The following is a 25,509-nucleotide window of genomic DNA, read 5'->3' on the forward strand; positions in this document are numbered from 1 at the left end:
ATTTACTTTACCTTTGTGCAATGGAATTTTTTTTTTTTTTTTTTTTTTTTTAATTTTCCATTTTGTTAATTATTTAATTTGCTGTTATACCACGCCAAATATTTTTTGCAAACATTATAAGTGAATCTATACCTATATTTTAAGAAGGGTGTCCCTCGCTTTAGTATCATGGCAATTGAGGGTCTTTGGCAGCTCTGCTGTAAGGAACCCCTGATGAGAAGCAAGCTATATGGAAAAGATGGTAGTAGGTATTGTTTTCGCTGTCCAGGGTCCTGAAATTGACTGTTGAATCCTCCACTGACCACATCCTCACACAATCCGAACATACTTTTTCTAAAAGTACAGTAGATCATTGGCAAACGCTTGAATGAACGCACACAATGTCATTCTAAGCATTCTGTTTCCTATAGCTAAATCAATATGATGACTGCATGAAGTACAGCTAACACAGCTGGCTGACACAGATATTACACACAGACGCATCGCGTGCATACTCCTTTAAGATGATGTAATTTTTGATAACCCATTATGTTTTTTTTTTTTTTTCCCGCCCGCTGAGGCAACAACAGCTGAGGCGGTTATTTTTCCCGCGCCACAGCCCTGATTGAGAGCGCACCGAGAGTGATGCTGCATCATCTTCACTTCTAAACCCCACCAACACGCAATCCCTGGATTATGTCAGAGGATCACAGTCGGGATTTTCTTCTAAACAGCTGGGATTATCGATCAACCCTGTAGTCGCTATAAAAGATGTGTTTTGAACTGTTTTCAGTTATTTTCTTTTGAAACTATCCAATTTGCGTCTACTGGTCGTCAAAAGTTGGATTCAAAACGCTGCTGAACTTGTAAGGAACTTTAAACCTGCCTAACAGAAAAAAAAAAAAAAACTGTTTTGTTTTATAATGTTTTGTGCAGAATTTAAACAGCATCTTCCGTTCGCATACAAATGTTCTAGCTTTTTCAGGCGAAGGAATAAGCACCCGTGTCTATCGCCGTGTCCATCCGCTGCTGAGCAACCGATGCTCGTTTGCAAGGTGCGACTCTCTGGTGTGCGCTTGTAGTTCCTGCTCGGATACTTCACCGTTCATTCCCTCTTTTTCGATTCGTTTCATCTGGGCATAAGAGGTTGGTTTTTAAAATAAAGTAACTGTAAGGTACCTGCTCCAATTAGTTGGTTGAAATGCTATTTTTATTGCCTTTTAATGTGCATGGTCCATCGTCTGTATTTTCTAAACCGTTCCCGAAGCAGTAGAGCGAACTTTATACGAATACGGTTATTTTTTTGGCACCCATGACCGAGACAATGGCGTTAAGTGGAAACTCTAGAGCTAAAGACAGCAGTTTTCCAGACGTTATTGAACTAAACGTCGGGGGCCAAGTGTATTATACCCGTCACACCACGTTAATAAGCAACCCTGGCTCTCTTTTGGGGAAAATATTCTCTCCTAAAAACAACGCATCGAATGATCTCGCTAGGGACCCCAAAGGTCGTTACTTCATCGACCGGGATGGGTTTTTGTTCAGATATGTGTTAGACTACCTTAGAGACAAGCAAGTTGTCCTCCCTGACCACTTCCCTGAGAAGGGAAGGCTGAGGAAAGAAGCGGAGTACTTTCAATTGCCTGACTTGGTTAAACTCTTAACCCCGGACGACTTGAAGCCCAGTCCCGACGAATACATCCACAGCGATTACGAGGATGGCTCTCAAGGAAGCGACCAGCGGATGTGCCCTCCACCGTCGCTCGTTCCCGCCGACAGAAAAAGCGGGTTCATAACAGTCGGATATCGCGGGTCTTGTACGATGGGTAGGGAGAGTCAAACCGATGCCAAATTCCGGAGGGTGCCGCGGATTATGATATGCGGGAGGATTGCGCTAGCCAAAGAAGTTTTTGGCGAGACCCTGAACGAGAGCAGGGACCCAGACAGGACCCCTGACAGGTACACGTCCCGCTTTTACCTCAAGTTCAAGCACCTGGAGCGCTCTTTCGACATGCTCTCGGAGTGTGGCTTCCAGATGGTCGCGTGTAACTCGTCTGTGACAGCCTCGTTCGTCAACCAGCATACTGACGACAAGATATGGTCAAGTTACACTGAGTACGTCTTTTACCGTAAGTTTCTCCTCTAAAGTTTTGTCAACATTTGCATTTCGCATGCTCTGCCGTTTCTGCTGAACACAGCAACACTGTCACAAATGAGGTTTTTATTGAATAACCACTAGACGGCGCACTCGGTTTACACTTTTTCCCTGCCTTCTCCACTTCAAGGTCTCATAGGGACGAGTAGTATTTCAAGAAGTGTAGCTTGTCTTACTTAAAAATTATGAGTATCTAGTAGTATACTGAATACTACTGAATACTAGTTCACTACTGCTTGTACTTATTCCATTAGCGACTTCCATCCATCCACTATTTCCTTTAGTCAGTAGTACATTTCACCAACTTCTCTAGGGATCTGTGGTTAAGATATTAACTAATCACCTCCGACTAGTAGGATAGCAGTGAATCCTTTTTCCTTTTCACGGACACGTTTCCACAGTAATTAACAGCACAATTATAGGCTATCTATCTATCTATCTATCTATCTATAAAAACACAAAAATACTGTTATGGTTTTTCTTTTACAGAAACAGAAACAATATTTCTGTTGTAGTTTCAGTTCACCCAACTACGACAACGTCTGCTCCTGAGAACCCCGGAAATGTGAAAATCGTAGTCAGAAAAATTGTGAAGTCAAACCAAAATTTATTCAGACACCTTCAACATTTCTCACATAATCACAGTTTATTCGCAGTAGTTTAGAAAATGGTAACTAAATATGACAAGAACTCAAAGTTAAACTCGGTCAGAACAAAGTCAGAACAAACTCATCTTGATAATGTCAGGTAACTTTGATAGAAAGGTATGTAATGGATTACAATCAACCAAAATTTCAAAACCAAAATTTTCAAAACTGTTAGTATGACAATATTTACACTACTATCAATACTACCAATTACCAAGCAATGCTAAATTTCTTTCATTCTGCAGTGTAAAAAGGTCATATTAGCAATTCAAGAAAAAACATGGTCAAGGTTTCTGAATAATTTTTGGTCCGAGTTTTTTTTTTTTTTTTTTTTTTTTTTAATCAATTTTACTGGTAGTCCACTGTATGAAGAATTTTTGGGTATAACATGTCACAGTTTATTTTGCTATCCTCACTTATATAAATGAACTATAGTGTCCTGCACCCACTAGTAAAAAAAATATAAAAAATTATATTTGGTGTCTGAATAATTTTTGGTTTGACTGTATGTATGTGTGTGTGTGTGTGTATATATATATATATATGGTACAATAGGTACTGGTATCTATGGAAGTACTTGCGACTTTTTATCTCACAATTCTGACTTTTTTTCTTGCAATTTCTAGTTTACATCTTGGAATTCTGACTTTTTATTTCTCAGAACGGTGAGATATAAACGCACCATTGCGAGTTATAAAGTCAGAATTGCGAGATGTAAACTCACAATTCTGACTTTTTTTTTTTTTTTTTTGCAATTGCGACTTTGTATCTCGCAGTTCTGACATTTTTTCTTGCAATCTTAAGTTTGTATCTCGCAATTCAGACTTTTTTTTTCTCAGAATTGTGAGATACAAACTTGCAAATTGCAGGTTATAAAGTCCAGTTCTGAGGAGAAAAATGTTCACAGAATTCCGAGTTTATATCTCACAATTCTGACTAATAACTCGCAATTGCAAGTTTAAATCACACAATTCTGACTTTATTTCTCAGAATTGTATTGTGACTTTATAACTTGCAGTTGCGAGTTTATATCATGCAATTGTAACTTTATTTCTCAGAGTTACGAGTTTATAATCACACAATTTTGACTTTATTTCTCAGAATATTTTTTATTTTTATTTTTTATTTGTATTTTTTTAATTTTTATTAGTTCATATCACACAATTCTGAGACAAAAAGTCAGAATTGTGAGATAAGTCACAATAAGTTTTTTTTTTTTTTTTTTAAATATTCAATGGTGGAAACGGGCATCCATAGGTATGTCTTCTGGTCGTTTTTTTATTAGAAAAACTACATTAGAACAAAAGGTAGTTTCTTATTAGAAAAAAAATCAATTGTTAATAGTAACAATTGGTATACTCACAAGTGTCTCACTAACAGGTACTACTTTTTATTCTGTTAGAACTAGGAAAATAGATACTAGTAGCTATTTAAGTAATTAAAGAATAAGTAGTGCCTATTATTAGTAGAACTGTAATCAGCAACAACTGGAGTAAATGCTGATTGAAAATGAACAGTTGATCTCTGAATCACAGATCCCAGTAGAATTCAGTGACAAAAATATTTAATTTATTCCCAGTATCAATGCAATAATTACTATTGTGACTGATTGCTATTGGCATAAGTACTAACACCTAATGAATTGTGAAACGTTAGTGTTTTAAAATAAGTAAGCAGTGTTTTAAATGTTAAAATGGTTTGTAAAATGTTTTTTCATGGGAGAAGTTTTCATGTAGATCTTTAACTGTTGATCAGTAGGTAGAGATAGAGAGGTTCTTATCGAGACAAAACAGACAGTTGTGTTTATTTAAGTATCCTGACTATGTACCTGTTCCCAGGAACTGAAAGCCTTTATATAAGACCCTTACCTGGTAAGTAATGCTCGTGAAAAGAGAGACCCCTCCCTCCACACTGATTGTCTATCTCTGTGAGCATCTCAATGGAGTGGCAGAGGATGATGGCTTTCTGTAATAGCTCTCATAACATTTTATGATGTAACAAAACACCACCTACTTTAGGCCGGTAGTGGCTAATGTGCTGTCAGCCAGCAGTGGCCCTGCCACAAGGCAAAATGGAGGAAGCACATAATGGACTATACTGAGCCCATTAAAGAGATTGCAGCTGCCATATTCTTTACAGATTCTCACAAGACAGCCATTTAAATTGACATTTTTAACAGTTTACAGCCTTACTATCTCACATGGAAATGTTACGTCAATTTTTGTCAGTGGTTTGGACGCTCTCACCAATGCAGCAATGTAACTGCTATTTTTGATCACTACCAAGGTAACAAATGCATGCAACATGGTATACAAGCTACTGAACAGGAAACTTAGTATATTAACAAAAGTATCCACTTGCAGTTTTGTATCTGAAAACATTTGTAGCAAAATGGAAATAGCCTAATTTTGCATTTTTGTTGTTGCGTTTATATATTTATATGTGTCACAGAAGTACATACCAAAACTATGTACTGCATACATGTTAAAATGAAACAGAAAAATGCAGCATTACTACATTATGGTTTTTGAGCCACAAGGATATTAATATCGTACTTCCATTAATCAACCACCAACCCAAGTTTGTAAAAGTGCCATGCACCAGGCAGGAGTTTAGAAAGTTTCAGAGTTTTTTCTGAGTTGATATCCAGCCTCCTACACAACCCAGCAAGCCTGTTGAATTTTCTTTGCCTCTGGCAGAGCGCAACAGTTGCTTTTTATAGGCTTCACCGCTCTGACGCAAAGTCTACCCAGAGTGCGATCCCTTGAAGGCAAATTTATTTACCAGTTTGTTGCATGGTTAGAGTGATTGACAATCAATCATTAGCTGTGACAGGCCGAGGACTTTCTGCAGTCTGCCTACAGTGCTGTAAATCACGTCATTGGCTTCTGCATTGGCAATGTCACCTTTTCCCACCCTCCAAAAAACATCACCATAACCTGACATTAGCATCAACACAATATTGAGAAGAATTTAAAGACAAATGATTTTAGTAAAGGTGTGTTACACTACTGTGGTAAATATCTGGAACCTTAGATAAGTTTAGTAGTAAAAGTGGTCACACTTTAGTTTGGGGACCAATTCTCACTATTATTAAACGTTAACTATGACTCTTTCTCAATAAACGTATAATTTGAATATATGAATATTAATAGTAAATAATGGAGTTGTTAGTTTAGGTATAGGGTTTGATTAAGATTAAGGGGTCTTAAACGTGGTAATACAGAATAAGGCATTAATATGTGCTTCAGAAGTAAACAGCCTATAAGCTAGTAATATGCATGCTAATAAGTAACTAGTTAATAGTGAGAATTGGTCTCTAAACTAAAGTGTTACTGTAAAAGTTAGACTCAGTTGACAGAATTGGTGGTATGTTGATTGCCACTATTTTTTGTTGTTGTTGTTTTTTTTTTTTTTTTTTTGGTTTAAAATCATTGTTACAGTCATTTTAGGGCTCATGGCGTAACATTTTTAAAAAATGTATATAAAAGTACATAGAAAAGGTTGCTAAGCAATTTTTCTTTTCCACAATAAAATTATGTAACATGCAAATTAGGCAGAAAAACACCCTGGGCAGTTCATTGCAATATATATTTGGCATTTGGCTATTTAGTGAACAACACAAATGTACATACATGTAGCATTAGTGTGATAAATACATTTACACCTAAAATACCAATTGGTGTGTACATGCACATTAGGTAGTGAATGAAGCTATAGATGGAGATTGGTTAAAAAAGGAAAGAGTGGATGGTGTGGAGTGGTATGGTGTTTGCTTAAACTGATTTATCTTGCTAGAGAATGAGCCATGACAGTTTTGATGCTCCACTTGTTAGGCGCAGCTGCTCCCCTGCTCAGTCCAGAGGGACCTAACTCTGAATGTAGCGTTTGCATTATTCACAACCTGAGACAGAGAATTAGATTTAAAAGGATGGGTCACTATAAAATTTTAAGAAAGATGACCAGGGGTGCGTTTCCATTACAGTGACATAACTCGCTGCTTAAACACCATAGGATGATGCATCATAGTAGAAACTAACTAGCTAGTTTTGATTGTAAACAGAAATGACATGATTGCACCATGGTTGCCTTTTTCCCTATTACATTTTAGAAATCATCAGAAATTATAAATCACTTTAAAGCTAAAAACCTCAAAATTCATCCTTTGAAAGCCATTTTAAAATCAGACGTTGCATTACCATGGAAATGGGACTTCAAAATCATATTACATAATGTATTTGTCCATGAATTATATGAATTTAAGTTTGAATAGTGCATGTTTATGTCGATGTTCAAAGCTATTTAAAGATCACACAGTCTTCATTAATAGTGACATTAAAACATATTTTAAGGCTTCATGTTAAGAAATGTGCATTGTGCACTAGTACTCTAAATAAACTTTAATTACCACTTTTATATCAGTAAGTCTTGAGTGATATGTTAGCAAATATGTTAATAGACTTGAACTATACTTAGTACAAAAAATGCATTTTAAATCTATTACTTTTTTACTAGGGTAGAGTTGCAAATTTGGAAAGTTTTCAAAAGTTCTAGGCTGTTTCTAGAAATTTACTGGAAGTTTTCTGCCTCTTTGCAACCCTAGTTGTGATAATCATCATGTACAGCAGTGCAACTAAAATGCAGATGTTGAAATAAGGTCAAAATCATTTGGCCTTCCTATGCCAAGGAAAGATTAATTCAGATTGTGGAATGTTGTGTGGTTGTAATGATACTTAGGAAATATTAATTCATGATAAAAACTTAAAATACATTTTTAAGACTACAATTTTAAGAGCTTGGCACATGAATTTTAAACTAACAATCAGTAAATGATCTTTATTTGTGGTGTTAATGATTTCACATTCATACATATATGGTCATATTGGGTGGATTACACAAAATGAAGCACGTTGAGGAAAACATCTGATCTACAAATCTCTGTTTGATGAGGAGCTGGAGGTTGGACTCACTGCTGTTGTTATTGATTTTGTTTTGGTTGATGATGTAGACGGCACTGCATCAAAAACAGGCTCAGTTCCAAAAGGGAATGCTTTCAAAATACAAACTGCCCTGCATCTTTCCAGGCACAATACCCAGATTTGTCCCTGTGTGTATGCTCATTATAACAATATATTCATCTGAGATGAATCATGCATCAAATGCTAAAGTATGTACATAAATAGTCCATCGCTGAGAAACTGCAATATGGCTTAATCTCATTGGGGAATTCTATCATACAGTACAACTGCACTAGGTTTACATTATTTCAGAATAGTGTGTTGGAAAGCTGGCCTTTACCCTTCCGCTTCTGTAACTGCTTTGTCAGACTCTTTTGAACTTTGTGAACTCTTTGATTTTTATTTGAAAACAAAGTATTGCTGACATATGTGCTGCACTGAGGGTGCAGCAATGTCAAACTCGCAAGCTGCATTCAGATTTTTATAATAATGCCCTATTTTTGCTAACACGAAGGTCAAACTCTGAAAGTTCTTGACAGGATTGACCACAGTTCCCTTAGCTGCTGTGAGGCCTCTGAGTCCTCAAATCCCTGCCCGTCAAAGTCCGGTCTGTCATGTCTCTTATTAGGCCTCTTGAAACTGTTCTTAATTTGATAAACTTCTGCATTGATTAACCTGCCTTCAAGTTAGTGAGATAATTGTGAAGTCTGTATCTGTCACCCAATAAGTGGAGGTCTGTGGCTTAATATGCATGACAGCATGCTAGGGCCTGTGTGAGGTGGCTAACAAGTGCCAACAATTATCAAAATCCATCACCCCTGAATCTCATTTCATCCAATTAGGTGAAGTTCCGGCCTGATATGTCTGGGCGAAACTGCTGCTTAATCATTTGGTGCTTCCTTTTGTGTGTCTAAAACGACAGCACTTAGGACAACTGATCCGAACTCATTAATATGGAGAACGATGGAAAACACAAGAGTTTATTTTCCAGTTCTTTGTTAGAATATTTTGAATTCTTGCTCACAAGCTTCTTCAGCATTTTTTTCTGCTGGTAGTGAAGAGTTGAAGACAGGGGAATAAGATTAGAAAATTACGTGAGTACAGAACATTCTTGGCCTGCAAAAGCACTGTGATGTGTCAGACATGGCCAGTGTAAACATCCAAACCTGCTACGCTGTATGCAAAAAGCAGTCTGTCAAGTTAAAAAGATTGCAGTAGGCAAATTATACCCATATGACACATTGCATCTGCTGAGATTCTGGAGTGTGAAACCAGTGGACAGTTTCCTGTCCTGTGGGACAGCGGGAGTTGAAGAGCTGTCCGTGTTAAACAGCTGAAGTAATGACAGAGAACTCATGTCATGCAGTCACTGTGGTGCAACCAATATGCACAAAAATGCAGGAAAAAAAAGTATGTCAAGGTTAATACGTTTCTTCAGGTAAATTTACCCTTTTTTAATGACAAGTAAAGGTTAGTTCAGGTTGTAAAATGTCTTAAGATGCAAAAACCCGCAGAGTGACATAAGGGAACCTGCAAAATACAGTAAATTAAGTAAAATACAGTAAAATACAGTAAATGGCACAGAGGCCGTTTCTCTTCATCAGTCCAAAATAAGTCCAATAAAGTGCATCCATCCATAATAAGAAAAGTGTAATAAAGGCCTCCTGTAGCTAATCGATGCATTTTTGTAAGAAAAATATCCATATTTAAAACGTAAGAATCACTTTAATCCAGCTTGCGCTAACTGCTTTAGTAAGGGGCGTAGCAGGACGGAAACACAGTTGCTGTTCGCCAATCGCAACGCAGTGGGAGAGCTAACCAATCACAACACGGAACTAAACGAGCCATTTGTGCCAGGCTGAGGACATAAGTATTGTAATAATGTAAATACTGTGTTTTTCGAGCCACCAAGCGCGAGAGCATGTTCTACTACAGCCCCAAAACAAAATTAAGACTTTGCAAAAGAGCATAATAGGACCCCTTTAAAATATAATAAAATTAGGCAGTGGCTATTTGCACTAAGTGTAAATAGCAATGGGTTCTATTTACACTAAGTCCAAATAGCTATAGATTCTATTTTACACTATGTTAAAATAGCAGAATTTTCTGCTATTTATAATACTTACTGCAAATAGATACAATTATCTGCACCTCTGTATTGTAGTACATTAAAACAGTATGCAGTAATTACATATTGAGTATAAATTATAGTTTTAATTTAGTTTATTAAATGGATGCCACCTCGTTGGGACAATAAGCCCTCCCTACACATCTACCATAACCCTAACCGATACTTTATTTTTAACTTTGATTATTTCCTTTATTTTTATTGAAAATAAATGCCTTTCCGATATGAAATGACATTTAAAAATGGAGGAAAAACACTCGCTAGAAAGCGGATTCGAACCCGGGTTGATCACGTCAAAAAGTGTAGAACATGTGCTTTATCATCTGCACCATTGGAACTGATATTTGACAGCTGTCTTTTGTAGAGTTGACTAGTCCAATCACACATTGTTGGGCGAAGCCTTGCTGCCAGAGGCTATTTGCACTTAGTGTAAATAAACTCTCCGATAAAATTAAGTACGATCAGATTTCTTCTATTCCGTATCAGTCTTCGACACACGTTCACAAGTACCACGATGCATGAGCCGGCGTTCGGTGTGGTACTCTTGTAACCAAGTATTCTTGTTGAGTAAAGTCATTATTTTTCCTTTCTTTGCACACAGAAAGTATTCTCATTGCTTCATAAAATTAAGGTTGAACCACTGATGCCACATGGACTATTTTATCGATGCCCTTACTACCTTTCTGGGCCTTGAATGTGGTAGTTGCTTTGCTGTCTATGGAGGGTCAGAAAGCTCTCAGATTTCAGCAAAATTATCTTAATTTGTGTTCGAAGACGAACAAAGGTCTTACGGATTTGGAATGACATGAGGGTGAGTAATTAATGACAGAATTTTCATTTTTGGGTAAACTATCCCTTTAAGCAGCGAGTTACACTGTCCAGGGAACGTACCCTGCATCAAAGAAAACTGCTAACATGGCATGATGTTGTTTACTGTAAAATTGTTAAATATGATGTGGTGCATCAGAAATATGCAGGAAAACACCTTAATGAAAGTATTTATTAATAAGTATTTCCAAAAAATATTTATTTAATGTAATTTTAATTATTTGATGTATATATTGCCATGTGAAAACATATTAACTGTTTTTATTAACATCAAAAATATTGTTTAATTTGACTAAATCAACCAGACTACAGCAACACAAGTCATTTTTATGGGTTATGTCAGATAGAAATAGGTATCAATTGCATGTTACTATTTACAGTATATTGCTGGGAATACGAGCCTTAAATGCTTCCAAAAACAGGTGCCAGTGCAGCACCGTGACTATGCTATCCAATCTGGATTCTGTCTGCGCTATTTTTGGATGGTTATGTCATTTTATTAGCATTAATATCAGGTGCTTCCGCACAAACCATTTACAAGTCGAGGATTGCATGTCCTTAAAACTGACAGATAGACTGCGTGGGACTGTTTTATGCTGCTCTTGTATTCTGAGCTCTGCTGTCTCTTGATTTCCACCCCCGTATCCATCCAGGCATGTGTCTTGCTTCTTATTGAACTGCTTCAGAGAGCCAACTGTTTTCTTAAGCTTGCGAATTCAGAGGAAGTGCTCCTGGCACTGCAGGAGCTGTGTTTGCAGCTCAGACAAGGCTTTTTGCTTAATTTGGTTGCACGGTGTGAATAAAAATAGCGATCAAAAATTGAGACGCCATCCATACGCTGGATTCAATGCATTTTTTTCTTTTCTGAATGAAATATGGCATCTTAGCAAAGGTTGAGGAGCATGAAAGAAAATCTTTACATTCTCGAGAGCAAACAAGAGCATTTTTATAGATTTCTGAAGTTCAAATCAGCTGTGGAGGGTTTTATTCCCTTCTAGTCGCTCAATGTAATATGCTGTACTATTTAGAGGCTGCTAGTCTGGTGTACTTCAACATTCAAAAGTCTAAAGTTTTTGCAACAGTATTGCATTTTATATTTTTCTGTAGAAAATATGAGTGGTACTTACACATGCAGAACTACCTACCATGAATCTGGGGTCTGTCAGTTGTCTGTGTGTTCTGATTCTGATTCTGATTCTGATTGTTGATCTGGTTTTAGTGTGATACCTACTGGCTCAAAAAAGCCCAACTGTAAGTCTCTGTGATATTCTGGCTAATAAATATGACTCTGGTCTCCTTTTCATTGCAAGTCGGTAGGATTTGTTTGGTTGTTATTCCATTGAGTGGAGTTGTTTGAAGTAATAACACACAATTACAGTGCATCCAGAAAGTATTCACAGGGCTTCACTTTTTTCACATTTTGTTATGTTGCAGCCTTATTCCAAAATGGATTAAATTCATTATTTTCCTGGAAAATTCTATAAACATTACCCCATAATTACAATGTGAAAGAAGTTTGTTTGAAATCTTTACAAATGTATAAAGTAAACACACACACACCCCAAGAACAACAACAACAACAACAACAGCAACAACAACAAGTGCATAGGTATTCACAGCCTTTGCTCAATACTTTTTGAAGCACCTGCAGCACCAATTACAGCATCAAGCCTTTTTGAGTATGTTGCTACAAGCTTGGCACACCCATTTTCGGGCAGTTCCTTCCATTCTTCTTTGCAGGACCTCTCAAGCTCCATCAGGTTGGATGGGGACTGTCAGTGCACAGCCATTTTCAGATCTCTCCAGATATGTAAACTCAGGTTTAAGTCTGGGCTGTGGCTGGGTCACTCGAGGACATTTACAGACTTGTCCTTGTCCAGACTTGTGTGCTTAGGGTCGTTGTCCTGTTGAAAGATGAACCGTCGCCCCAGTGTGAGGTCCAGAGCACTCTAGAGCATGTTTTCTTCAAGGATGTCTTTGTACATTGCTGCATCTTTCCCTCGATCCTGACCAGTCTCCCAATTCCTGCCACTGGAAAAACATCCCCACAGGTGATGAGCGGTGCCTGGTTTCCTCTAGACATGACGCTGGGCATTTAGGCCAAAGAGTTCATGGGCTTTTGACTGAGAAGTGGCTTCCATCTGGCCACTCTACCATACAGGACTGATTGATGGAGTGCTGCAGAGATGATTTTTTTTCTGGAAGGTTCTCTTCTCTCCACAGAGAAACGCTGGAACTCTTTCATTGTGACCATCGGGTTTTTGGTCACCTCCCTGATTAAGGCCCTTCTACCCCGATCACTCAGTTTGGCTTTGCGGCCCACTCTAGGGAGAGTCCTGGTGGTTCCAAACTTCTTCCATTTTCGGATGATGGAAGCCACTGTGCTGACTGGGACCTTCAATGCTGCAGAATTTTTTCTGTACCCTTCCCCAGATCTGTGCCTCAATACAATCCTGTCTTGGAGGTCTACGGACTATTCCTGGGACTTCATGGCATGGTTTGTGCTCTGACATGCACTGCTAACTGTGGGACTTTATATAGACAGGTGTGTGGCTTTCCAAATCATGGAAATTCAATCACAGGTGGACTCCAATCAAGTTGTAGAAACATCTCAAGGATGATCAGTGGAAACAGGATGCACCTGAGCTCAGTTTTGAGTGTCATGGCAAAGGCTGTGAAAACTTATGTATGTGTATGCATGTGATTTTTTCATGTTTTATTTTTAATAAAATTGCAAATATTTCAAACAAGCTTCTTTCCCATTGTTATTATTGTTGTTTGTGGAATTTTGAGTAAAATTATTAATTTAATCCATTTTGGAATAAGGCTGTAACATAATAAAATGTGAAAAAAAGTGAAACACTGTGAATACTTTCCGAATGCACTGTACATTATTCATGCCAAAGAGTGGTTCACATCCCTAAACTTAGCCTAAAAAGAGATCAACACTTTTATTCAGCAAAAATGCATTAAACTGATCAAAAGTGACAGTGATACAAAAAAAAATATTTCAAATGTGTCACGGTTTGTACAAAAATATTAAGCAAAGCAGTTGTTTTCAACATTTATAATAAGAAGAACTAGTTCTTGAGCAGCTTTTGAATCATTTCTGAAGGATCATGTGACACTGAAGTCTGGAGTATTGGCTGTTCAAAATCCAGTTCTGGAAATCTAACACTGTAAGATGAAACATGTTGGTGTTATCAAATAAATGGAGCTATAAAAAAATAATTTTAAAAACATAAAAAAACAACAACCTCAAACTTATAAATGGTAGTGTACATGGTCCTGTTAAACAGATTTACCACACCAAATAGCTGCTTGATTCCCAATTATCATATTTACTGGTTTTCACTGTAGCAGTTTTATATTCTTCACTGTCTTTTATTATAGACACGTTTTGAGTCTTTGTTTGAAGCGTGTGATGTGCTGAGAAGCAGTAGCCATCAGGGTTTCACCCTGAAGTAAGCAGAAGGAGTCGGAAAGTAGTCTGCACCTCCTGAATCAATAAATGAAGGTTACTGAAGGATCAAGTGAGCTGGTAAACATCGCTGTGCCAAAAACAAAGCTCCTTGTGTGTTTAAGGTCACCTTCTGTGGTTTGCTTCTTCCACAGTACCATTTGCTCGCAGTATTTCCTGGCTAAATGGGCATCAAATGGCTACCAAATTCTCACTATTAACTAATTGCTAAGCACAGCTTTTGCCTCAGTAAACTCCTAATTTGCTGCTTATTACTAGTTAGTGAGGTAGTCGATTTGTTGTGAGGTAGGATTAAGGGATTTAAAATATGGTCATGCAGAATTAGGCATTAAAGGGGTTCTATTATGTTTTTTTCACTTTTTGAATTTTAGTCAGTGTGTGGTGTGTATGTTTGGGCATAAAAAAGATCTTCAAAGTTACAAATCTCAAAGTCCACTCCAAAGGGAGATATTTTGTTTTTAAAAAATCCCTTTTCAAGAACTACAATGAACAGCTCCTTTGGAGTACAGCATTTGTTTTCCTGATGTTACGATGTCACAATACAGTGAATTAGAATATCATTAAAATAAATCCTGCCTACGGAGGTTTGAATGATTGGATGGTAGGTAGGGACGAGGTAGGGGATAAGCCTAACTTTAGCAATGCAGTGTGGAGAGCAGGTTCTGAGATACTTCAAGAGGTTCTGAGTGGCTGTGTCAGAGCCATAACGCACCACAGATGTGTGCGGTGTGTGATAAGCGATTTATGCATCATACAGTGTGTTCTTTGATAATGTTAATGTTAGGCTGCTTTTAGCCTTATGCTGGAGCTGGTTTCGGGCAATGAAACTAAATATGTAAACAATTAAATTAGCACGATAATATCATGTATCGGCGATCTAGCAGGCTGATGATAGGACCCAGCATTACTGTAGCATAGTATGTACTCACCCTCCATGCATCCTAGGTGAATATGACTTCTTTCTTTCAGACAAATCCACTCGGAGTTATATTAAAAATGATCCTAGCACTCCTAAGCTTTAGAACAGAATAGACAAGTGTTTGTCTTCATCAGTCCAAAACAAGTCCAATAATATGCATCCATCCATAATAAAAAGTGCTTCACACGGCTCCGGGGGGTCAATAAAGGCCTCCTGTAGCAAATCAATGTTTTTTTGTAAGAAAACTATCCATATTTAAAACATAAGAATCACTTTAATCTAGCTTGCGCTAACAGTTGTACACGGAACTTGCTTCTTTGACAAGGGGTGTGGCAGTACTGAAACACTGTCTAAGCTGTTCGCTAATCACAACGCAGTGGGACAGCTAACCAATCACAACACATTTCGTTTTTCAGAAGGCAGGCCTTTATTAAACCCTGAACTAATCAAGCCATTTGTGCCAAGCTGGTAGAAAGGTATTGCAATAATGTAAATTATGTGAAAAATAATGCGTTTTTCGAACCACCAAGCATGAAAGCATGTTCTTGTACACCCCCAAAACAAAATCAAGACTTTTTAAAAGAGCATAATAGGACCCCTTTAATATATGCTTTATAAGTATTATTAAACAGCTAATGTGCTTGCTAGTTAATAGTGAGAAATGGTACTTAAAATAAAGTGTTAATGAAAATTCTGTCATTCACTCACCCTGTTGACATTCCAAGCTGTGTGCTATTCTATTTTTGAGTGGAAGACAAAGTAGATTGCATTTTAACACAATTAGAGCACTTCAGGATTGTACAATTTGCCCAGAAGGGTCTATTTCAATCAAGACCAGAGCTCGACAGCCAAATGATGGTGGTGTTGATTGCTTCTCTTTGATTTCCGTGCCCTATACACCATTATTCTCGATTTGAGCAGCTCTCCTCAAGAGGTTATTGTAGAGTCCCGGCCTCCAGGATACAGTCCACCCTGATTGGCAGGTCGTAAAAGGTTGCAGACGCACAACTGTGGCGACTGGCCTCAATCTCGCCCTGCGGCTGAATTGCTGAGTGGCTGGAAGATACAAGAAACTCCCGAGGGAAGCTGTCTTGGTTGCCCCCTGCCTTATCTCTCTTCATCTTCACACTGGCAATGTGGAAAAAGGAGAAGTGGTGGGTGGCAAAAGCTATTCGACCACTTAATACAAGCTAAAAGACTCTCCTCCTTGTGACAGTCGATTTCTGCACCTGCCACAGCATTTCCAGTTGGTGCTGCTGATGTGAAGAAAGAGGAGAAGACAGGGACAGTCAATGACAGATGGAGAATGACCTCGTAACGCTCTGTCCCTTCCTTCCAGCGTGCTTCGTTTGGCAGTGCTGCTGTTTTAGCACAGTTAACACCCAAATTAATGAGCTTTTGTCTGTGGTTAGAGGCTAATCCAAATGTCTCTTATGGCCAGAGCCACACAGAATCTGCTACAGACAGCTCAGCAGATTTCTGCAGAATTAGAACGTCCGTCGTTCGCAAAATGCATTCTCAGCATTGCTGCATGAGGCATTATAGCGGACACTGTTCTTTCATGTCAGCTGCTTTCATTATGGACTTAGTTAAAGCAGGTTAGTTAAATTCACTGTGTTCATAGCATTGTTTCTCAAAGTGTGGGGCTCCTAGCGCTCACATTTCACGATGATGATACGCGTGATGTTGGTACACATCAGCTCTCATCCTTCATCCCTGTTTTTCACGGATGAAAGGGTCTTATATGTTTGAAGTGACATGAGGATGAGTAATGGGCAAACTACTTCTTTCAGATTGCTCTTGCAATGCAACATAACTGTTTATTTAAAGCACCACTGAAGTGCCTTGAAACGCACAGCATAATTCAGTGTGTTGATGTAATTTCTATTGAAACAATATTAAATATCAAACAAATATCGAGTGGCTCATCCCTATTTTTAAAAATAGCTTTTGGTTTACATTGCAGGCTGGAAGAGGAGTATCTGACAGCTTGTAATAGCCACAGCTGTATTAAAGTAACAAAGTCTAAAAGATTCCCTCTTTAGATTTAACATGAAACTGTTACTACTAGAATAAACTGTGATAATTTTCCGCAGTTTCATATAATGACATGGTACGAAAATTTTAGTAGTGGGTACCAATACCAGTATCAGTACTATAGTAAAAATATATTTTTCTTTTATGCCAAAAATCATTAGGATATTAAGTAAAGATCATATTCCATGAAGATATTTTGTAAATTTCCTACCGTAAATATATCAGAACTTAATTTTTGATTTAGATTTGGACAACTTTAAAGACAATTTTCTCAATATTTGGATTTTTTTGCACCATCAGATTCCGTAAAATTAACGGTAAAAAAAATGGCAGTTGTGGTTGGCAGAATTTTACTGTAACAAATACGGTAGCACGTTATACTGTTTTCACTTAAATTTACAGATAAATACTGTAATTTCATTAACTGATGTAATGTTAATGTACCAGCCTACTGAAGTACTGAAGTCTGTTTTGTACCTTTGTAATACACTGATAACCACCAAAAGCAGGCAATGAGAAAGTCAAAAGATGAACCAAAGCTCATCACATACAGCTTTTAAATATTAACAAATATAGAAGGTGCACAGTGTCATTCACACAAACACTAAACACCATCATGGTAACACACATGAAACTGAAATAATGCAATAAACATTAATTTAACAACATTGGATGTAACATACAACCCGAATGTACAAAACTGCTAAGAAAAAAACTAAGAAAGAGTTATTTAAACAAAACAAACAAACCAAAAAAACATAAAATTAAAAAAAAAAAATGTAACACAGAGAATTCTGGGAATGTTCATTTATGGTTATTCACTGTAAATTCTATGGTCTTTTACCGTTAAGCATTTAACATGTTTTTACTGTACCATTTTTACAGTTTTTACCACTAAATTCACAGTAATTTTTTACAGTGTACATCAATGGAAACCATACAGAAATGGAAAAAAATGTACCCTTATGACCAGGGTCACATTTATGTTATTTGTTTTGTCCATTGCTATGATAATCACAACATCACACACTGTAATTTAAAATTTCAATCCCACGTTTTAATATGGTTGTCACTCCTGAAACCTTGAAGTGTGTACTTAGCAGCATGAAAAATTAAATTTTTATATTAAATTTGAATGGGTTATATGCAGAAACCAATTTTTTAGAAAGCAAGCAAGGATTGCTCCCTTTATAATCAATGAAGTTGATATCTCTTTAGTTCACCTGCAGTCCAAGCTGCAGTGAAAACTTCTGATGTAATAAAAAAAAATCTACCTATACTGCACAGTGAATCACGTATTTACACCATGTTTGGTTGTGAACACTGAACAAGTTCTGATGTATTGAGCAGATTCTTACTCAAAAGCTTCTGCTTGGCCATTGCGTTCACATGCTTGAAAAACATGATTGGCCACAATGCTCAATGCTGCAAAAACACATTGCAAATAGAAACCTTTGATGTTCTTTGCAGAGAGTTCAAAAAAAAAAAAAAAAAAGGCTGTACTCCAAAGGAGCCACACACCTGTCTATATAAGACCTTACAGCTCACAGTGCATGTCAGAGCAAATGAGAATCATGAGGTCAAAGGACGTTTGGGATGACCAGAACCCTTCCTAGAGCTGGCCGTCCGGCCAAACTGAGCTATCGGGGGAGAAGAGCCTTGGTGAGAGAGGTAAAGAAGAACCCAAAGATCACTGTGGCTGAGCTCCAGAGATGCAGTCGGGAGATGGGAGAAAGTTGTAGAAGGTCAACCATCACTGCAGCCCTCCACCAGTCGGGGCTTTATGGCAGAGTGGCCCGACGGAAGCCTCTCCTCAGTGCAAGACACATGAAAGCCCGCATGGAGTTTGCTAAAAAACACCTGAAGGACTCCAAGATGGTGAGAAATAAGATTCTCTGGTCTAAGATAGAACTTTTTGGCCTTAATTCTAAGCGGTATGTGTGGAGAAAACCAGGCACTGCTCATCACCTGTGCAATACAGTCCCAACAGTGAAGCATGGTGGTGGCAGCATTATGCTGTGGGGGTGTTTTTCAGCTGCAGGGACAGGACGACTGGTTGCAATCGAGGGAAAGATGAATGCGGCCAAGTACAGGGATATCCTGGACGAAAACCTTCTCCAGAGTGCTCAGGACCTCAGACTGGGCCGAAGGTTTACCTTCCAACAAGACAATGACCCTAAGCACACAGCTAAAATAACGAAGGAGTGGCTTCACAACAACTCCGTGACTGTTCTTGAATGGCCCAGCCAGAGCCCTGACTTAAACCCAATTGAGCATCTCTGGAGACACCTAAAAATGGCTGTCCACCAACGTTTACCATCCAACCTGACAGAACTGGAGAGGATCTGCAAGGAGGAATGGCAGAGGATCCCCAAAACCAGGTGTGAAAAACTTGTTGCATTTTTCCCAAAAAGACTCATGGCTGTATTAGATCAAAAGGGTGCTTCTACTAAATACTGAGCAAAGGGTCTGAATACTTGTGATATGTGATATTTCAGTTTTTCTTTTTTAATAAATCTGCAAAAATGTCAACAATTCTGTGTTTTTCTGTCAATATGGGGTGCTGTGAGTTAAAAAAAAATGAACTTAAATGATTTTAGCAAATGGCTGCAATATAACAAAGAGTGAAAAATTTAAGGTGGTCTGAATACTTTCAGTACCCACTGTATATATATATATATAACAGCTGCCCATCAGTGGGTACTGGATCAACTCCGGACCGGAGCATGCTGTGCATTCCCTTGACATTGATGTGAAACCAGACTTTATTCACCCCAATGAAAAGCATCTTTAAACTGTTAGAATCACTCCCTATCCTCAATATAGTGCGATCTACTATTCGTCATATATAACATAGTAAATGTGTAAAAAAGTGACAGATTTTAGCTGCATCTATAGTGTCTTTTATAGTGTAGGGGGTGAGATTCTTCAGAATCTAAAGAGCAATTGATTGGACAGCAATCTGATGAGAAGCTGAAGTGCAGAATTATGTCATCAAAATTATTGATAAAAATTATTGATAAAATATGATAGAACAATGTATTGTCTGTGCTGACATAACATAATTAACATTTTTATATTAATATTGCTTATTAATATACAGTGTATGTTTTTAATATTTTAACAAAACATTAAAAATTACTGCAACATATGCAGTTTACATTTTTTTATTTATTAGAAATGCATAATGTATAAAGCTTGCATGCAGAAACCTTTTTTTTCCAATAATATAACAGCTAATGTTTTTTAGCGTTCATAGCGTGTATCAAGGGTGTTTCCTCCAAGGAGGCAAGGGATGCAGTGTCACCTCTCCTCAAAACTGGATGAGAAAATAATAGATATTACAAAAATAATACAACGCAAATATGACTAAATATGACATTAAAAATCTAAAAGTCACTTGTTTTTATAAAGTAACACTGTCCAACAGCGACACCCGCAGGTAAAGTTACAGTGGATGCTTGCCTCCCCTCTGACTCTCTACAGAGACCCCATAGCATGCCCTGACTTTTCTGGAGGCTCATTGAGGTGAATGGGAGAAAGTCATGTGAGAGGAGGCAACACCTCTATTGCGTTATAATTCTAGGTCTAAATAAAGAAAATGATGCCGTTATTGACTAATTATAAGGTAAGTAAACAACTCTCCTGTTTAGATATCACTGCTTTGTGTCATGTCAAAATGAAACATGAAATGGCCCGAAAACGTGGTGACTGTGTCAGTTTTTAGTGAGTATTCAGCTTGATGAAATGAAAGATGTATCTTTGTGCCTGTAACCATGTTTACAGGGCTTTTATGACGATGACCCAAAAATAAGTTGAGGCGCAAATGGCCTGCCTTGTTGGCAGAGGCTGTTTACACTAACTCCACCTACCAACGTGTGATTGTGATTGTCAACACTACAAAAGACAATCGTCTAATAACAGCTTCAGTGGCGTAGATGGTAAAGTGCGTGTTGTAGTCATTTTTGTCGCGATCAAAAAGACTTTGAATCCACGTCTTTCTTTCTGAAGTTTTTTCCCCTCCATTTTCAAATCAGATATCACGTCGTATAGGCATGTATTTTTCATTAAAAATATAACGTTTTAAATAATAATAAATGTGCTTAGAAAAAAAGCATTACTGGTGCGCATCTTGAGACAAAACAAAGGCATTGATATATTTTTAGATCAGTCAGTGCAAGTTTCTTTCAGTTGAAACAGCTCAGACTTACATTTTAGTCTTACATTTAAGCCTTGTCTGTGAAACCGAGGGTTAGTATAACAGGACACACACACACACACACACACACACACACACACATATATGTACAATGACGCTCTCTGAAGTTGCTCTGCTCCCTGTAAAACTGTGCAAGAATGTGAGCCTGCTGCTCAGCTCCCATAGAGAATTTATTAAAAATGCCTGCTCCAATAGACACATACAGTGAGCTGTGTTTAACACATTTTATCATATTTAAATTGATTCTTCAAAATGCCACAGATTGCAGAAAGTATACAGACATCTGTGCTCTTCAGGCTTGCACTATGAATACTTATAAAATGTTTAGGGTGTTGCTTTTGTCTCTGCTCACAATGTTTTAACATAATTTTCTCAAGCACTCATTTAAAGTTACTGAACCAAAATATTAAATCTTCAGGGTTTCCGATACTCATGTAAATGCAGGTAAACAAATATGCAAAAATGCTTTTTTTATTTCAAATAAATTGATTTGTTATTCAGGAAGCACTAAAACCATTTTCTGTAGATTTTCTGTGAGATTATAATATAGTGCAATGGCCTGATTGTGTATACTGGTCCTTGCAGGTGTTATGACTGCACCATGCATGTTTAAAGAAATACTTCACTCCAAAATAAGACATTTCTGAAAATCACCCTCAGGTCATTCAAAATGTTAATGAGTTTGTTTCAAAATTGATTTTGAGAAAATTAGCAATTTTACACCACCTTGCTCACCAATGGAAGTGAATGGGTGCCACTAGAATCAGTGTCCAAACAGCTGATAAAACACTCAGAATAATAATAAAAAATGTTAAAAAAAATGTTAAATAAAAAACAAAATGTTTTTGCCCCCATTTTTCATGAGCTAAACTCAAAGATCTAAGACTTTTTTACTGTATTGTTGAGGGGGGTGAAAACCAGTCAGTAGCTTTTATTGGGATGAGACAGAAACATGGTGAAAACAGGCAGGGTTGTAACAATAGCAAACAAGAGTAGCAAAGGCAAGATGTGGGGATAGTCCGTGCAGCAGGCGTGGGGCGTGGGTTGATCAACGGCGAACGAGATCCGAAGGGCGAGGCAAAGGGGTTATCCGTAAAACGAGCGAGAAGTCCAAGAGGCAGGCGGTGAGACAGACGAAACGAGATGACGAGGCGAGAAAGCTAAACTAAGGGAACTCGGGAACTCTGGAACTTGGGAACTAGGGAACTCAGAAGATACGCGAAACAACCATGGAAAACACCACAATACTCGATCAGTAACGGGGGGCTTATGTAGCGCGTCTGATTGGCCACAGGTGCTGGCGCAATAAGCACGATGGGTGATGGGAGACGTAGTCCGGGGTGTAATGCAACAGACTGTGTGATGTGAAAGTGTGAGAGCGAGAGATCTGGTGGTGAGCGGACCGAAGGTCACCGGCCAGATTAATGACACCTATGCCATAATCATGCTGTTTAGACTGTTTTTTCATGTTTTAGACTGCTTTTGCTTATAAACAGTGATGGATTTGTGCTTTTGTGCAAGATGTTAACTGATGGACTGGAATGGTGTGGATTACTTTAGGATTATGGTGATGTTTTTAGCAGCTGTTTGGACTCATTCTGACGGCACCCATTCACTGCAGAGGATCCATTGAGGAAATCTGTTCCAATGAAGAACACATGTATGTCTTAGAAAGCCTGAGTACATTTTCAGAAAACCTTAATTCTTGGGTGTGGAACTTAATTACAAGATTAATAAAACAAACTTCAGATCTTCATCTATTTGCTTTTTTTCTGAAGAAATATGCTGTTGTGGTGATATGGAATTGTGGTTAGCTGCTAATATGTAGGTATGCACCTGCTAAAGTGTGCTGAGTGTTTTTTTTTTTTTAAATTCAGACATATTCTGCTGTAACCAAGAGCTTGAGCTACACTGCTGTTCTTGAACTTATATAATGAAGTGGCATGATTCCTAAACAAACAATCAACCTGCATTACCAAACCTTGTTTCTTCTTGATTGACTGCCCTGCTTGCAGTCTTTTCATTTAAATTGATCATCTAGAAGCTGGTGCCTTGACAGTGCAGGAGGCTGGCTGGCCATTTCCCTTAGCCAGCCCAGCGGGATCTCTGATACACAAAAACCAATATGAGAGATATTCAGTAAACACAGAACACCGCCAGGGACAGATAAAAGCCTTCCCTTAAACTGTTGTCACAAGGTTTTCTTTAGCTTGTGAAGCATTTCTAGTTCATCTCCTCCTTCCACTAAAGGGACATGTTTGATCGGAGTGCTAGCGGGTATGGAAACCTCAGCGGGTCCATCAGACATCTGGCCACTGTTGTGCATGACACCACTGGGTCTGAGGAGGTGGGGACCTTTGCTTTCACAAGCAAATTCATGTCAGGATAAAAAATAAAAAAAACCTTCCAGCACAGCAGAATCAGAAATTGCTTCTTTTGGAACATGCCTGCTTTTAGTAAAATTATGAAGAATAGGAATAAAATTATGAAATATACATATTTTTAATTGGTGAATTTAAGGATGTACTTAATGTAAGAGTCTTGCAACATTAAAGAAAAAGAAATAACGTCTCGGTTACGTATGGTAACCCTCGTTCCCTGAAGGAGGGAACGGAGACGTTGTGTCGAGTAGTGTACGACACTAGGGGTCGCTCTTGGGAGCCCAAACACCTCTGACAGTATAGAAACAGGCCAATGAAAATTGGGTGTGCAGATTTGCATAGCTGGCCACGCCCCGTTCATCCGGGTATAAATAGGGCAGCATGTGCATCTGCTCACTCGTTCTGATGTGAGGAGCCGAGCGTCTCAACTCACTCAGAGACGGTCCAGAGTTGTGGCATGGGAGACACAACGTCTCGGTTCCCTCCATCAGGGAACGAGGGTTACCATACGTAACCGAGACGTTCCCTATCTGTCGTACACTCCGAGTTGTGTCGAGTAGTGTACGACACTAGGGGTCCCCTGTCAAATCACGCCACAAGTCTGGCCGTGTCACGAGTGACCGGGCGCAGATAGTAACAAGTGCTAAAGAGATAGGGTTAACATAAGTGCGACTCACCTCTTCGTGACCTTCCAACGTCCAAGAACTGACCTGTTACAGCAGTGTCCTGCAGCCGGGCCTGTCTCAGTGGAGCGGCTGAGCGTCTTGGCGGACGTTGGGGAAGTGACTGTTTCCCGAGGGAAAGAGGCACTAAGGAGATCACAACCTGCCCAGAGGGGGGGTATAAGTGAAAATTGTTAGGTATGGGACCCAGGATGGGCCTCACGTAAGGGAGACAGCCAAACCTAGGACCTTAGAGACCAACCTGATCTCAGGGGAAACACCGCACCATAATGAGCTATAGGTGGAAAATACACACATGGGGCCACCTGAGGAGCCACTACATATGGGGCACAACTCTAATCATGAATAAACAGTGTTCATACCTTATGCTGGAGTTAGCAGCGAGTTCCTCCGCAAAACTCTGCCACGTCTGGAAGTGCCAATGATGGAGGGAGGAGTCCAGGGTTCACATCAGGAAACCTACTGAAACTTAGAAGCGTAATCACCAATTAGGGGAAGCGCTTTGAGCAAGCTCTACACCGACCAGTGTGCTTAAGTCAAGTGCTTGCGTTCAAGACTCTAGCTGAAACTGGCTCCATGCGCAAATTGTAAAATCTGGCAAATGTATTTGGTGTAGCCCAACCTGCAGCTCGACAGATGTCTGTTAATGAGGCCCCGTTTGCAAGAGCTGCCGAAGCAGCGACGCCCCTGGTTGAATGCGCTCTTATTCCTAGTGGGCAGGGTAAACCTCTGGCCTCGTAGGCCATCCGGATTGCGTCCACTAACCAGTGGGAAATCCTCTGTTTGGAGACAGCCTTCCCCTTCTGCTGTCCTCCATAACAGACAAAGAGCTGTTCCGAACGTCTGAAGGGTTGAGTTCGTTCCAAGTAAATGCGCAGGGCACGGACTGGGCATAACAAGGTCAGGTTGGGATCATCTTCCTGGGAAGAGATGGCTTGCAAGGTCACCACCTGATCTCTGAAGGGGGAGTGGTGGGGACCTTGGGCACGTATCCAGGCCGGGGTCTCAGGACAACGTGAGAGTCTGCCGGTCCGAATTCTAGGCACGCATTGTTGACGGAGAGGGCTTGGAGATCTCCCACTCTTTTGACAGAA

At 38.8% G+C, this 25,509-nt stretch overlaps 1 protein-coding gene across 1 annotated transcript in view; it reads left to right on the plus strand.

Moving 5' to 3' along the window:
* The first annotated feature begins 598 nt into the window (after nt 1–598).
* Nucleotides 599–25,509, plus strand: part of kctd16b (potassium channel tetramerization domain containing 16b) — an 89,026-nt gene continuing 64,115 nt past the window's right edge. Inside the window, exon 1 of the mRNA XM_051093348.1 lies at nt 599–2,108. Within this exon, the coding sequence (XP_050949305.1) occupies nt 1,292–2,108 (817 nt within the window). The 5' untranslated portion in view covers nt 599–1,291. The remainder of the gene's footprint in view (nt 2,109–25,509) is intronic.

This window comes from Labeo rohita, chromosome 21 (assembly GCF_022985175.1).
Source record: "Labeo rohita strain BAU-BD-2019 chromosome 21, IGBB_LRoh.1.0, whole genome shotgun sequence".
Classification (NCBI taxonomy): Eukaryota; Metazoa; Chordata; class Actinopteri; order Cypriniformes; family Cyprinidae; genus Labeo; species Labeo rohita.